This window comes from Argopecten irradians, chromosome 13, assembly GCF_041381155.1.
Source record: "Argopecten irradians isolate NY chromosome 13, Ai_NY, whole genome shotgun sequence".
In the NCBI taxonomy this organism is placed as follows: domain Eukaryota; kingdom Metazoa; phylum Mollusca; class Bivalvia; order Pectinida; family Pectinidae; genus Argopecten; species Argopecten irradians.
Genome location: NC_091146.1, coordinates 865,680 through 883,356, shown reverse-complemented (window position 1 = coordinate 883,356; position 17,677 = coordinate 865,680). Strand labels below are relative to the sequence as shown.

The following is a 17,677-nucleotide window of genomic DNA, read 5'->3' as shown; positions in this document are numbered from 1 at the left end:
CATAGTGTGTATGTTAAATATAGGACATCAGGGCATACATAGTGTCTAATGTTAAATATATACGACATCAGGGCATACATAGTGTGTAATGTTAAATATACGACATCAGGGCATACATAGTGTGTAATGTTAAATATACGACATCAGGGCATACATAGTGTGTAATGTTAAATATACGACATCAGGGCATACATAGTGTGTAATGTTAAATATATGACATCAGGGCATACATAGTGTCTAATGTTAAATATACGACATCAGGGCATACATAGTGTCTAATGTTAAATATACGACATCAGGGCATACATAGTGTGTAATGTTAAATATACGACATCAGGGCATACATAGTGTCTAATGTTAAATATACGACATCAGGGCATACATAGTGTCTAATGTTAGATATACGACATCAGGGCATACATAGTGTGTAACTGGTTAAATATACGACATCAGGGCATACATAGTGTCTAATGTTAAATATACGACATCAGGGCATACATAGTGTCTAATGTTAGATATACGACATCAGGGCATACATAGTGTCTAATGTTAAATATACGACATCAGGGCATACATAGTGTCTAATGTTAAATATACGACATCAGGGCATACATAGTGTGTAATGTTTAATATACGACATCAGGGCATACATAGTGTCTAATGTTAAATATACGACATCAGGGCATACATAGTGTGTAATGTTAAATATACGACATCAGGGCATACATAGTGTGTAATGTTAATATATACGTCATATATCAGGGCATACATAGTGTGTAATGTTAGTATATACCTCATCAGGGCATACATAGTGTGTAATGTTTAAATATACGACATCATCAGCATACATAGTGTGTAATGTTAAATATATACGACATCATAGCATACATAGTGTGTAATGTTAAATATATGACATGTATGTAAACTATTGAACTCATATGTCGACACACTGGTCGACAACAAAAACTTATTGAAAGTTGTTAAATTACTCGACATGGTTATAAAATCAGTTTAGGAAATGTAAAGTGTAATAACTAAAAACGGGTTAAAATGTTTTGGACAGATTGCGTTTTTTCATGGCAGGTTGTGTACGATTATTCGTTATATAACCTGATGGTATTTAAATGACTATGACATCTTTCATGGGAAGTAAAGATACTTTAAAAAAGAAATGTCACTTGTATTTTATGAAGACTAAGATAAATGTGGTAGAATCTGTTGTGTTCTTTAGATGTCTAAATAAAGGTGGTAGAAACTTTTGACTTACAAAGAAGATGATGTTGATGGCGAACAGGAACCACCTGAGTGGTGACGGTTTGATGTCCACTTTCATGTTCCTCTTACATTAATAATTCACACATCGTCTCCTTGGGCTTCACCACGATCGTCCACACTCAACCGTCCACACATCCGCGTCCTAAAATTAAGATAAAGGAGGTTTTTACAAGGGATTTCACCCATACACTAATGCACAACAATGTTGACAAACCGATAATACAATATCGCATTTCACGCTGGCTTTCACCATTGCAATTATATGTCGATGTCATAGGATGGAGACCGATAATACAATATAATGGCTGGCATCTATATCTATATTTATGGTGATAGAAAACTGATGTTTTTTTTTACTATTTTCTCAAAACCTGGTACACTACTAAATATGTACAAAACGTGATGTTTTGGCACTAGGTTACATTTGCCGAGATGGAGATTGATTTATTTGTTATACAAATTTAGATTATAAAGCCATGCGTGTCCAGTGTTTTGATTAATCTATGATATAAGTGAACATTAATGTTTAAAGAAATCCAATGATCAGATCAACATACATAATCTACTTCAATATCAAAGATAGAACCCGTATTATAATAACACGCACTATATTTAGGGTCCTCGTGAAATGTAATATACAACACTTTATACAATATGTAACACTTTGTACAATATGTAACACTTTATACAATATGTAACACTTTATACAATATGTAACACTTTATACAATATGTAACACTTTATACAATATGTAACACTTTATACAATATGTAACACTTTATACAATATGTAACACTTTATACAATATACATGTATAATACTTTACCCTGACAGATGCATACAACATCTAACATTTTACTCTGATGGTTTTAACACAAATCCCGTTATTAGATTTAACGACAGTTATATAGCGCTAACATAGGAGGCTAACACGCATATACAGAGTCTGGCATTTATTTTTACATATTTTATTAGTAATTTGCTTTATGTCTTCACATGTATGGTTTATATATGCCGTAAACATTAGTTATATAATCGCCACAAATCCGCAGCACTTTTCTTCTAGGTTGCTAAATATTTGTATTAATAATGATAAATCTATTGAATTATTAAAGACCCACTACCTTTTTTATTATAAATGTAAAAATAAATTAAAAAGGATAAATTGTTACAAATTGGACTTTACAAATTGGGAATTTGTCACAAATTGTTACAAATTGGCACTTTGTCACAAATTGTTACAAATTGAGACTTTGTTACAAACTTGGAACTTTGTTACAAATTTAGACTTTGTTACAAATTGGGACTTTGTTACAAATTAGGACTTTGTTACAAATTGAGACTTTGTTATAAATTGGGACTTTGTTACAAATTAAGACTTTGTTACAAATTGAGACTTTGTTACAAATTGGGACTTGGTTACAAATTAGGACTTTGTTACAAATTGGGACTTTGTTACAAATTGGGACTTTGTTACAAATTAAGACTTTATTACAAATTGGGACATAATTACAAACTTGGAACTTTGTTACAAATTGGGACTTTGTTACAAATTGGGACTTTGTTGCAAATTGGGACATTGTTACAAACTTGGAACATTGTTACAAATCGGGACATTATTACAAATTAGGATTTTGTTACAAATTGGGACTTTGTTACAAATTACGACTTTGTTACAAATTGGGACTTTGTTATAAATTGAGACTTGGTTACAAATTAGGACTTTGTTACAAATTGGGACTTTGTTACAAATTGAGACTTTGTTACAAATTTGGACTTTGTTACAAATTGGGACTTTGTTACAAATCGGGACTTTGTTACAAATTGAGACTTTGTTACAAATTGGGACTTTGTTACAAACAGGGACTTTGTTACAAATTAGGACTTTGTTACAAATTGGGACTTTGTTACAAATTGGGACTTTGTTACAAACTGGGACTTTGTTACAAATTGGGACTTTGTTACAAATTGGGACTTTGTTACAAATTCGAACTTTTTTACAAATTGGAACTTTGTTACAAATTCGGACTTTGTTAACTATGCATGTTTCACAATGAAAACCTATGTGATAAATTCCATAGCAGTTGCAATTGGTTATCTTTTATGTTTACACACTCCAGTGTGTTAACACCTACGACGCCTCTGATTGGTCAACTACAAGATCTCTTGATTCCGATTGGCTCTCAACATCGGGCAGCTTTTCATAGCTCATTGAAGCCCTGCAGGTAGGGCGTTAGAATTGTACCTGCTGCCCCTATTGCATGATCGTAAAAGGCGACTAAATTTAGGATCTTATCTTTTCTATTCTTCCTAACTGACTTTATCCTACCTAATGCCTCCCTTGGCACCGCTTCACTTTTGGCCTTGAGTTGAGCGTTCGCCCCTGTGAGGAAGGCTCTGGGTTCTGTCCCCTGGCCGAGACACACCAAAGTCTGTAAAAGTGGTAGTTTCTGCTCCTGCTTAGCGCTCAGCAAAAAGTGAGTGGGACGACTGGTTCGCCCGTTGTCAGTATAATGTGACCGGGTGGGGTGTGTTGCTTGGTGTCTTCGGCGGCATGCTTCAGTGATATAGCACTATAAAAAGGGCAAACGTTCCACTATACAAGAAGACACAACATGAATATACCGCAGTCTCCCGAAACACGCACCTCGCACAACATACACGCAACACACCGCATACGGGAGGCCGTCCTTACATGACCATAGCTGTTAATAGGACGTTAATTAATCAAACAAACAAACAAATCATAGCGCATTGTCTTTTGAATAGTATTATTTTTACTGTTATAACAGGTAGTTGCTTATTCAAGGTATTAAACAATAGAATATTGGCTACCTATTTAGGCAATCGGTAACCTTCGGCACTTTCCGTAAACGAGAAAATATTCTTTCTGTGTATTCTTTAGAGAATGTCCGAGGAGTTCCGATTGCTTATTTAGGCACTATATTTTATGGCTGAAATATATCACTACATTGTATCATGGTAAGTTTCCCTTCATGGAGCCGGGAAAATGGTCATCACGGTATAAGTATAGAGTTAAAGTTATGGGATAAATAACTTCCCCAACGCATGACTGTTGTTTATCATGTTTATCTAAACTCTCGTTAGTTAATTTTCTAATTTTAAAAAGACACTCGCTAAAGCGCGTGTCTTTCCAAAATCTGAAAATTAACTAACTCAAGTTTGATAAACATGATAAACAACAGTCACTTGTTGGGGAACCTCTGTATATTTATATAGTGGGCCTTTTAAAGACTCGATGTCAAATGAGACGTTAGAAAGAAGAATGTCTGTTAGGAAAAAGAGGACAGATAGGATCATGAATTTAAAGTCAACTTTTACAAAAACTGGATTTCAAACATTTTACAACATGCTTTCCTAGATTATTGGTAAAAATCGTATCCCTTTTATTTAATATGAAAACGGTGAGTGAGAGGGATTATTTTACATTAATCCAGAACGACGAGATTTGTGGTCGATGGAATATTTTGCCTAGTTTAAAACAAACTTCACAAAAGATAATGGAAATTAACAATGAAGAAATAAAGATAATGGAGGAAAAATAAACTCTAACCTTGGCTTTAAAATCAAACTAACAATGACCTTTGAAGACTACCAACAAAGAAATAAATAAGAGAGACAAACACGATTACGATAGGGAGGCGCCTCTGACACTCTCTAGTTAATTACAAGGACCCATGTTTTGTACCGTGAAATACATTAACTTCAATTGTTAACGAATCATTATATTTGTTTAACCTTCAACTAAAATAATACCTGAAAATTGATAAAAACAATTCGCGGCAATCATTTTGCAATTTTCAAAACATTGCAAATATGTTCTGAGCACATAAAGGTGTAAAACTAATTAGCTGTGTTATCATTTAGATGTAACATCATTTACATGCATGGGTTCTATGCTGACTGATAATACAATCAGATTCCTGTGTCGATACGTTCTGGCTGTCAACAAATAGGATTGATATTAATTGCTCTGGTTGTTTTGGAAATATATAGATTATAACTCATTCTGATCCAAATCTTGAATAGTACGGTGTTAACACAAACCAGTTAAATATGATGAAAAACTAAGTCTCTCGGAATACATTGTTTTTTATCTAAAGCATAAGTACAATGACCAAGAGGGAGATTTTTCTCCGAAGGTGTCCACTACCTACACCACTAAGGGTCTGTCAGTATAATGATACCAGGCGTGTTTGTCAGTATAATGTGACCGGGTGAGTTCGTCAGTATAATGTGACCGGGCGAGTTTGTCAGTATAATGTGACCGGGCGGATTTGCCAGTATAATGTGACCGGGTGAGTTCGTCAGTATAATGTGACCGGGCGGGTTAGTCAGTATATTGTGACCGGGCGAGTTTGTCAGTATAATGTGACCCGGCAGGTTTTTCAGTATAATGTGATCGGGCGGGTCTGTCAGTATAATGTGACCGGGCGAGTTTGTCAGTATAATGTGACCGGGTAAGTTCGTCAGTATAATGTGATCGGGTGAGTACGTCAGTATAATGTGACAGGGCGAGTTCGTCAGTATAATGTGACCGGGCGGGTTTGTCAGTATAATGTGACCGGGCGGGTTTGTCAGTATAATGTGACCGGGTGAGTTCGTCAGTATAATGTGACCGGGCGGGTTAGTCAGTATAATGTGACCGGGCGGGTTTTTCAGTATATTGTGACCGGGCGAGTTTGTCAGTATAATGTGACCCGGCAGGTTTTTCAGTATAATGTGATCGGGCGGGTCTGTCAGTATAATGTGACCGGGCGAGTTTGTCAGTATAATGTGACCGGGTAAGTTCGTCAGTATAATGTGATCGGGTGAGTACGTCAGTATAATGTGACAGGGCGTGACCGGGCGAGTTCGTCAGTATAATGTGACCGGGTGAGTACGTCAGTATAATATGTGACAGGGGCGAGGTCGTCAGTATAATGTGACCGGGCGGGTTTGTCAGTATATAATGTGACGGGCGGGTTTGTCAGTGTGACCGGTGGTTTGTCAGTATAATGTGACAGGGCGAGTTCGTCAGTATAATGTGACCCGGCAGGTTTGTCAGTATAATGTGATCGGGCGGGTTTGTCAGTATAATGTGACCGGGCGATTTGTCAGTATAATGTGACGTGTTGTCAGTATAATGTGACCGGGTAAGTTCGTCAGTATAATGTGACGGGTGAGTTCGTCAGTATAATGTGACAGGGCGAGTTCGTCAGTATAATGTGACCGTGGGCGGTGACGGCGGTTCGTCAGTATAATGTGACCGGGTGAGTACGTCCGGGCGGTTTGTCAGTATAATGTGACAGGGCGAGTTCGTCAGTATAATGTGACCGGGCGGGTTTGTCAGTATAATGTGACCGGGTGAGTTCGTCAGTATAAATGTGACCGGGCGGGTTTAGTCAGTATAATGTGACCGGGTGAGTTCGTCATATAATGTGACCGGGCGGGTTAGTCAGTATAATGTGACCGGGCGGGTTTGTCAGTATAATGTGACCGGGCGGGTTAGTCAGTATAATATGACCGGGCGGGTTAATCAGTATAATGTGACAGGGCGAGTTCGTCAGTATAATGTGACCGGGCGGGTTCGTCAGTATAATGTGACCGGGCGGGTTCGTCAGTATAATGTGACCGGGCGGGTTAGTCAGTATGATGTGACCGGGCGGGTCTGTCAGTATAATGTGACAGGGCGGATTCGTCAGTATAATGTGACCGGGCGGGTTTGTCAGTATAATGTGACCGGACGGGTTAGTCAGTATAATGTGACCGGGTGAGTTCGTCAGTATAATGTGACAGGGCGAGTTCGTCAGTATAATGTGACCGGGCGGGTTTGTCAGTATAATGTGACCGGGTGAGTTCGTCAGTATAATGTGACCGGGCGGGTTTGTCAGTATAATGTGACCGGGCGGGTTCGTCAGTATAATGTGACCGGGCGGGTTTGTCAGTATAATGTGACCGGGCGAGTTCGTCAGTATAATGTGACCGGGCGGGTTTGTCAGTATAATGTGACCGGGTGAGTTCGTCAGTATAATGTGACCGGGCGGGTTTGTCAGTATAATGTGACGGGCGGGTTTGTCAGTATAATGTGACCGGGTGAGTTCGTCAGTATAATGTGACCGGGCGGGTTTGTCAGTATAATGTGACCGGGCGGGTTCGTCAGTATAATGTGAACCGGGCGGGGTTTGTCAGTATAATGTGACAGGGCGGGTTTGTCAGTATAATGTGACCGGGGGTTTGTCAGTATAATGTGACCGGGCGGGTTTGTCGGGCGGATGTAGTATTATGTGACCGGGGTGAGTTCGTCAGTATAATGTGACAGGGCGGGTTCGTCAGTATAATGTGACCGGGCGGGTTTGTCAGTATAATGTGACGGGCGGGTTTGTATCAGTATAATGTGGACGGGCGGGTTCGTCAGTATAATGTGACGGCGGGTTTATTCAGTATAATGGGTGACCGGGCGGGTTTTTCAGTATAATGTGACCGGGCGGGTTTCGTCAGTATAATGTGACCGGGCGGGTTTGTCAGTATAATGTGACCGGGTGAGTTCGTCAGTATTAATGTGACCGGGCGGTTTGTCAGTATAATGTGACCGGGCGGGTTAGTCAGTATAATGTGACCGGGGCGGGTTTGTCAGTTTAATGCGACTGGTGACCGGGCGGGTTTGTCAGTATAATGTGACCGGGCGGGTTTGTCAGTATAATGTGACCGGGCGGGTGCGTCAGTATAATGTGACCGGGCGGGTTTTTCAGTATAATGGGACCGGGCGGGTTTTTCAGTATAATGGGACCGGGCGGGTTAGTCAGTATAATGTGACCGGGCGGGTTTGTCAGTATAATGTGACCCGGGTGAGTTCGTCAGTATAAAATGTGACCGGCGGGTTTTGTCAGTATAATGTGACCGGGCGGGTTAGTCAGTATAATGTGACCGGGCGGGTTTGTCAGTATGTGATCTGGTATTATCACGTGATATAACATTAGAAAATGAGTTCTACTATAACAAGGATACCCACATCTACCGGATATACCGAATTTTACATTTACTTAATTTTGCAGTACTAAGGGAGACTTGTGATCATTTTGTGTTGATGGGACAATATCTTTTGTTTTTATTGTTGATTCCTGTTTCACAAATATCTTACCCATTTCACATCTACCGACAGGGATAGCAAAGACTATCAGCCTTGGTCCATGGTGTTATGTGGCCACTAATAGTTAATTTTAGGACAGCCTTTTGTAATGTGTATTTTGACAAACAACCATTAAAATCAGAATCTGTTACAGTATCGGAATAGCAAATCGTGACCGATCACTAGCCTTGGACCAAGTTTGCATTTTGTTTGTGGTTATTATGACAATACTTGTGTATCATGACGGAGGTTATTGGTGGACTTATACTTGTGTTCACGAGGGTATTGGTTAGATTAGAATGGTACCGCATGTGTTCATGGTTTTGGTGTAATATTATAATATCTTAAACTGCCCACGCCAATAAACATGCGTGTTAAAGGTTAATGGGTCTATTTAATTGTGCAGGGTCGTGTCGATCACTATATGTGTAAGGAATAGATTTTAGAATTTTGTTGAGGTTCATGAGGGGTTAATGATAGAATATACTTGTGTATCAATGAGAGGTTAATGGTTAGAATTTATACTTGTTTACCATGTGTCATGAGAAGTTACTGGTAGAATTTAATTATACTTGTGTATCATGAGAAGTTTAATGGTAGAATTATACTTGTGTACCATGAGAGGTTAATGGTAGAATTTATACTTGTGTATCATGAGAGGTTAATGGTAGAATTATACTTGTGTATCATGAGAGGTTAATGGTAGAATTATACTTGTGTACTCATGTGAGGTTAATGGTAGAATTTTATACTTGGTATAATTTAGAGAGGTTTGATGGTAGAATTATTTGTGTATCATGAGAGGTTAATGGTAGATTTATACTTGTGTATCATGAGAGGTTAATGGTAGAATTATACTTGTGTATCATGAGAGGTTAATGGTAGAATTATACTTGTGTATCATGAGAGGTTAATGGTAGAATTATACTTGTGTATCATGAGAGGTTAATGGTCTATTTATACTTGTGTATCATGAGAGGTTAATGGTAGAATTTATACTTGTGTATCATGAGAGAATGGTCGAATTATACTTGTGTATATCATGAGAGTTACATGGTCGAGGTTTCTTGTGTATGAGAGGTTAATGGTCTATTTATACTTGTGTATCATGAGAGGTTAATGGTAGAATTATACTTGTGTATCATGAGAGGTTAATGGTAGATTTATACTTGTGTATCATGAGAGGTTAATGGTAGAATTATACTTGTGTATCATGAGAGGTTAATGGTAGAATTATACTTGTGTATCATGAGAGGTTAATGGTCTATTTATACTTGTGTATCATGAGAGGTTAATGGTAGAATTATACTTGTGTATCATGAGAGGTTAATGGTAGAATTATACTTGTGTATCATGAGAGGTTAATGGTAGAATTATACTTGTGTATCATGAGAGGTTAATGGTAGAATTATACTTGTGTATCATGAGAGGTTAATGGTAGAATTATACTTGTGTATCATGAGAGGTTAATGGTAGAATTATACTTGTGTATCATGAGAGGTTAATGGTAGAATTTATACTTGTGTATCATGAGAGGTTAATGGTAGAATTATACTTGTGTATCATGAGAGGTTAATGGTAGAATTTATACTTGTGTATCATGAGAGGTTAATTGTAGAATTTATACTTGTGTATCATGAGAGGTTAATGGTCTATTTATACTTGTGTATCATGAGAGGTTAATGGTAGAATTATACTTGTGTATCATGAGAGGTTAATGGTAGAATTTATACTTGTGTATCATGAGAGGTTAATGGTAGAATTATACTTGTGTATCATGAGAGGTTAATGGTAGAATTATACTTGTGTATCCATGAGAGGTTAATGGTTTAATGGTAGAATTATAATTGTGTATCATGAGTGGTTAAATTGATTTTATACTTGAGGAGGTTAATGGTAGAATTTATACTTGTGTTATCATGATAGAATTATAGGTATCGATGACGTAGGTTAATTAGAATTTTACTTGTGTATCATGAAGCTGGTTAATGGTAATATTTATACTTGTGTATCATGGTATTAATGGTAGAATTATACTTGTGTATCATGAGAGGTTAATGGTTAGAATTTATACTTGTGTATCTGAGAGGTTAATGGTAGAATTATACTTTGTTATACTTGTGTATCATGAGAGGTTAATGGTAGAATTATACTTGTGGTAAGAATTTTAATGAGAGGTTAATGGTAGAATTATATCAATGGTAGGAATTATACTTGTTATCTTGTGGTAGAAAATTATACTTGTGTATCTTGAGAGGTTAATGGTAGAATTATACATGTGTATCTTGTGTATGTCATGAGAGGTGTAATGAGAATTAATGTGGTAGAATTATACTTGTGTTGAGAGGTTAATGAGAGGTAAATGTGTAGAATTTATTATACTTGTGTATCATGAGAGGTTAATGGTTTTTAATTATCATACTTGGTGTATACATGAGAATGGTTAATACTTGTGTATCATGAATTCTATACTTGTGTATCATGAGAGGTTAATGGTAGAAATAATACTTGTGTACCATGAGAGGTTAATGTTTATACTTGTGTAGATGATTATGGTCTATTTTTACTTGTGTATCATGAGAGGTTAATGGTAAAATTATACTTGTGTATCATGAAGGTTAGGTAGAATATACTTGTGTATCATGAGAGGTAAATGGTTAATTATACTTGTGTACCCATGAGAGGTTAATGTGTATCATGAGAGGTTAATAGGTTAGAATTATACTTGTGTGTATCATGAGAGGTTAATGGTAGAATTATACTTGTGTATCATGAGAGGTATAATGGGTTAGAATTTATACTTGTGTATCATGAGAGGTTAATGGTAGAATTATACTTGTGTACCATGAGAGGTTAATGGTAGAATTATACTTGTGTATCATGAGAGGTTAATGGTAGTATTTATACTTGTGTATCATGAGAGAGAGGTTATACTTGTGTATGAGTAGGTAAATTTATACTTGTGTATCATGAGAGGTTATGAGAGGTTATTCATGAGTGGTTAGAATTTTATATACTTGTGTTTTAGAATCTATAGAGAGGGTTAATGGTAGAATTATACTTGTGTATTCATGAGAGGTTTAATGGTAGAATTATACTTGTGTAGTATCATGAGAGGTTAATGGTAGAATTTATACTTGTGTATCATGAGAGGTTAATGGTAGAGATTATACTTGTGTATCATGAGAGAATTGTAGAATTTAATGGTGCTATCAATGGATATATACTTGTGTATCATGAGAGGTTAATGGTAGAATTTATACTTGTGTATCATGAGAGGTTAATGGTAGAATTTATACTTGTGTATCATGAGAGGTTAATGGTAGAATTATACTTGTGTATCATGAGAGGTTAATGGTAGAATTATACTTGTGTATCATGAGAGGTTAATGGTAGAATTTATACTTGTGTATCATGAGAGGTTAATGGTAGAATTATACTTGTGTATCATGAGAGGTTAATGGTAGAATTATACTTGTGTATCATGAGAGGTTAATGGTAGAATTATACTTGTGTATCATGAGAGGTTAATGGTAGAATTATACTTGTGTATCATGAGAGGTTATTGGTAGAATTTATACTTGTGTATCATGAGAGGTTAATGGTAGAATTATACTTGTGTACCATGAGAGGTTAAATGGTAGAATTTATATCATGAGAGGTTAATGGTAGAATTATACTTGTGTAACCATGAGAGGTTAATTGTAGAATTTTTAGAATTTATAGAATTGTGTACATGAGAGGTTAATGGTAGAATTATACTTGTGTATCCATGAGAGGTTAATGGTAGAATTATACTTGTGTATCATGAGAGGTTAATGGTAGAATTTATACTTGTGTATCATGAGAGGTTAATGGTAGAATTATACTTGTGTATCATGAGAGGTTAATGGTAGAATTATACTTGTGTAACATGAGAGTTCCGGTAGAATTATACTTGTGTATCCATGAGACTTTTTATATGGTAGAATGTATACTTGTGTATCATGAGAGGTTAAACGGTTTAATTATAATTGTGTATCATGAGAGGTTACATGGTAGAATTTCAATACTTGTGTATCAATGAGAGGTTTATGGTAGAATTATACTTGTGTATCATGACCGAGGTTAATGGTTAGAATTATACTTGTGTATCATGAGAGGTTAATGGTAGAATTATACTTGTGTATCATGAGAGGTTAATGGTAGAATTATACTTGTGTATCATGAGAGGTTAATGGTCTATTTATACTTGTGTATCATGAGAGGTTAATGGTAGAATTATACTTGTGTATCATGGAGAGGTTAATGGTAGAATTTATATTGTGTATCATGAGAGATTAGTTAGAATTCTAGTGTATCATGAGAGGTTAATGGTCTATTTATACGTGTGTATCATGACGGTTAATGGTTAGGATGTATACTTGTGTACATGAGAGGTTAATGGTCTATTTATACTTGTGTATCATGAGAGGTTAATGGTAGAATTATACTTGTGTATCATGAGAGGTTAATGGTAGAATTATACTTGTGTATCATGAGAGGTTAATGGTCTAATTATACTTGTGTATCATGAGAGGTTAATGGTAGAATTATACTTGTGTATCATGAGAGGTTAATGGTAGAATTATACTTGTGTATCATGAGAGGTTAATTGTAGAATTATACTTGTGTATCATGGAAAAGAGGTTAATGGTTTGAATTATACTTGTTGTATCATGACAGGTTTATTGGTTTTCAAATTATACTTGTGTATCCATGAGAGGTTAATTGTCCGAATTATATATGTGTATCATTGAAAGGCCAATAATGGTTGAATTTTATACTTGTGTAGACCGCCAATGTATCATTAGATGGTGGAATTATACTTGTGTACATGAGAGGTTAATGGGTAGAATTATACTTGTGTAATCATGACCGAGGTTAATGGGAACTATATATTTACTTGTGTTATCATGACAGAGGTTAATGGTGATATTTACATTTGTGTACCATGAGACAGGACCGGCCAATATATAAATATTTAATACTTGTGGAATGATAGGTTTACATGGCTCAATTTTATACTTGTGTATCATGAGAATTAATAGGACAGACCGCCAGTTTATCTACTCAGAGGTGGGTTAAATTATAGACAGACCGCCAATCTATCTTGTGTACTCATGGAATTATAGACAGACCGCCATGTATAACTACTCATATGGAGTTATAGACAGGTTTACCGCCCATGAGATTTTGATAACAGATGCCAATACTCAGGGAATTATAGTCAGACCAGCCAATATATCTGTGTATCATGGAATTATAGACAGACGCCCAATATATCCATACTCATGGAAATTATAGACAGACCGCCAATGATATATGAATTTTCAGGGCAAACGTCAATATTATCTATCTCACGGAATTATAGACAGGTGACCGCCAATATATCTACTCATGGAAAAATTATAGACAGGACCGCCAATATATCTACTCATGAATTATAAGACCCTGGAATTATAGTCAGACCGCCAGTATATCTATATCAGACCGCCAATACTACATGACATTACTCATGAATTATATTAGACAGACCGCAATATATATATCTACTGATGGAAGACCGCCAATATAGGAATTATAGACAGACGGCCAGTATATATCATGGAATTATAGACTATATACTCATGGAATTATAGACAGACCGCCAAAGTATATATACTCATGGAATTTATAGACATATATATTACTCATGGAATTATAGACAGACCGCCAATATATCTACTCATGGAATTATAGACAGACCGCCAATATATCTACTCATGGAATTATAGACAGACCGCCAATATATCTACTCATGGAATTATAGACAGACCGCCAATATATCTACTCATGGAATTATAGACAGACCGCCAATATATCTACTCATGGAATTATAGACAGACCGCCAATATATCTACTCATGGAATTATAGACAGACCGCCAATATATCTACTCATGGGAATTATAGACAGACCGCCAGATATATCTACTCATGGAATTATAGACAGACCGTCAATATATATATACTCATGGAATTATAGACAGGGACCGCCAATATATCCACTCATGGCATTATAGACAGACCGCCAGTATATATCTACTCATGGAATTATAGACAGACCGTCACGACCGCCAATATATATACTCATGGAATTATAGACAGACCGCCAATATATCTACTCATGGAATTATAGGACAGACCGCCACAATATATCTACTCATGGAATTATATCTACCGCACATCTATGGAATTATAGACAGACCGCCAATATATTATACTCATGGAATATATCTACAGACCGTCAATATAATATAGACAGGACTGACCGTCAATATATTTACTCATGGAATTATAGGTCAGACCGTCAATATATCTACTCATGGAATTATAGACAGACCGCCAATATATCTACTCATGGAATTATAGACAGACCGCCAGTATATCTACTCATGGAATTATAGACAGACCGCCAATATAAATACTCATGTAATTATAGACAGACCGTCAATATATCTACTCATGGAATTATAGACAGACCGCCAATATATCTACTCATGGAATTATAGACAGACCGCCAGTATATCTACTCATGGAATTATAGACAGACCGCCAATATATCTACTCATGGAATTATAGACAGACCGCCAATATATCTACTCATGGAATTATAGACAGACCGCCAATATATCTACTCATGGAATTATAGACAGACCGCCAGTATATCTACTCATGGAATTATAGACAGACCGCCAGTATATCTACTCATGGAATTATAGACAGACCGCCAATATATCTACTCATGGAATTATAGACAGACCGCCAATATATCTACTCATGGAATTATAGACAGACCGCCAACAGTTATAGACTACTCATGGAATTATAGACAGACCGCCAATATATTATACTCATGGAATTATAGACAGACCGCCAATATATATATACTCATGGAATTTATTATATTATAGACAGACCGCCAATATATATTATACTCATCTGGAATTATAGACAGACACTGCCAATTATATATTCCTACTCATGGAATTATAGACAGACCGCCAATATATCTACTCATGGAATTATTAGACAGACCGATCAATACGTATATTACCTCTATGGAATTATAGACAGACCGTCAATATATATACTCATGGGAATTATAGACAGACCCGCAAAGATTAAAATATTCATGGGAATTTCATAGACAGGACCGCCGCATATATTACTCATGGAATTATAGACAGACCGCCAATATATCTACTCATGGAATTATAGACAGACCGCCAATATATATACTCATGGAATTATAGACAGACCGCCAATATATTTACTCATGGAATTATAGACAGACCGCCAATATATTTACTCATGGAATTATAGACAGACCGCCAATATATTTACTCATGGAATTATAGACAGACCGCCAATATATTATACTCATGGAATTATAGACAGACCAATATATCTACTCATATACTCATGGAACATATAGAAAAGACCGCCAATATATTTACTCATGGAATTATAGACAGAACCGCCAATATAATACTCATGGAATCAGACAATATTTTTTACTGCAATTATAGACAGACCGTCAAATATATATACTCATGGAATTATAGACAGACCGCCAATATATTTACTCATGAAATTTATAGACAGACCGCCAATATATCTACTCATGGGAATTTAAAGGTTCAGACAGACCGCAAATATGGTTGTATTCATGGAATTATAGACACCCCGCCAGTATATATAGTGTATTCTAAAAGGTTCAAACCACCCAGGAAGTCAGTGTATAGATTCAGAGGTTCAATATATCTCACATGCCGTGTACTCATGTTAATTATAGACAGACCGCCAATATATAGATACTCATGGTATTTATAGACAGACCGCCAAGATATCATGTACTCTATGGGTTTATAGACAGACAGCCAATATATCAGGTATTATCAGATGTAAAACTAAAGTAACAAGATGTCAACCCACCCAGCCAGCCGTAGATGTCAGTGTATTTATACAGGTTAAACCCACCCAATACAGTAGATGTCATGGACATTAAATCAGTTCAGAACCCACTCCAGCATGTAGATGTCTCATGGATTTAAAGACCGAGGTTCCAATATTTAACTCTTCAACCACATGCCCAGTAGATTATTCAAGACAGACCGCCCCAATATATTACTAAAGGTGATAAACCCACCCCAGACCTAAATAGAAGTCATGTGTTATTCTATAAAGGTTTCAGACCCACCCAGCCCATATTTATGTCAGTGTATTCTAAAGGTTTCAATACCCCACCCAGCCAGTAGATTGTCAGTGTATTCTAAAGGTTCAAACCCACCCAGCCAGTAGATGTCAGTGTATTCTAAAGGTTCAAATCCCACCCAGCCAGTAGATGTCAGTGTTTTCTAAAGTTAGATGTCATGTAAAGGTTCAAAACCCACCAGACAGTAGATGTCAGTGTATTCTAAAGGTTCAAACCCACCCAGCCAGTAGATGTTGAGTGTATTCTAAAGGTTCAAATCACCCAGCCAGTAGATTCTAAAGGTTCTTAAAGGTCACCCTAAAGATTCACCCAGGTCAGTAGATGTCAGTGTATTCTAAAGGTTCAAACCCACCCAGCCAGTAGATGTCAGTGTATTCTAAAGGTTCAAACCCACCCAGCCAGTAGATGTCAGTGTATTCTAAAGGTTCAAACCCACCCAGCCAGTAGATGTCAGTGTATTCTAAAGGTTCAAACCCACCCAGCCAGTAGATGTCAGTGTATTCTAAAGGTTCAAACCCACCCAGCCAGTAGATGTCAGTGTATTCTAAAGGTTCAAACCCACCCAGCCAGTAGATGTCAGTGTATTCTAAAGGTTCAAACCCACCCAGCCAGTAGATGTCAGTGTATTCTAAAGGTTCAAACCCACCCAGCCAGTAGATGTCAGTGTATATCTAAAGGTTCAAAAACCCACCCAGCCAGTAGATAGTCAGTGTATTCTAAAGGTTCAAACCCACCCAGCCAGTAGATGTCAGTGTATTTCTAAGGTTCAAACCCACCCAGCCAGTAGATGTCAGTGTATTCTAAAGGTTCAAACCCACCCAGCCAGTAGATGTCAGTGTATTCTAAAGGTTCAAACCCACCAGACAGTAGATGTCAGTGTATTCTAAAGGTTCAAACCCACCCAGCCAGTAGATGTCAGTGTATTCTAAAGGTTCAAACCCACCCAGCCAGTAGATGTCAGTGTATTCTAAAGGTTCAAACCCACCCAGCCAGTAGA

General features: G+C 36.8%; 1 protein-coding gene across 1 annotated transcript in view; it reads right to left on the bottom strand.

The window, feature by feature from the left end:
- LOC138306573 (CD82 antigen-like) overlaps nt 1-17,677 on the bottom strand; it is a 105,928-nt gene that overhangs the window by 82,633 nt on the left and 5,618 nt on the right. Inside the window, exon 2 of the mRNA XM_069247013.1 lies at nt 1,268-1,417. Within this exon, the coding sequence (XP_069103114.1) occupies nt 1,268-1,333 (66 nt within the window). The 5' untranslated portion in view covers nt 1,334-1,417. The remainder of the gene's footprint in view (nt 1-1,267; nt 1,418-17,677) is intronic.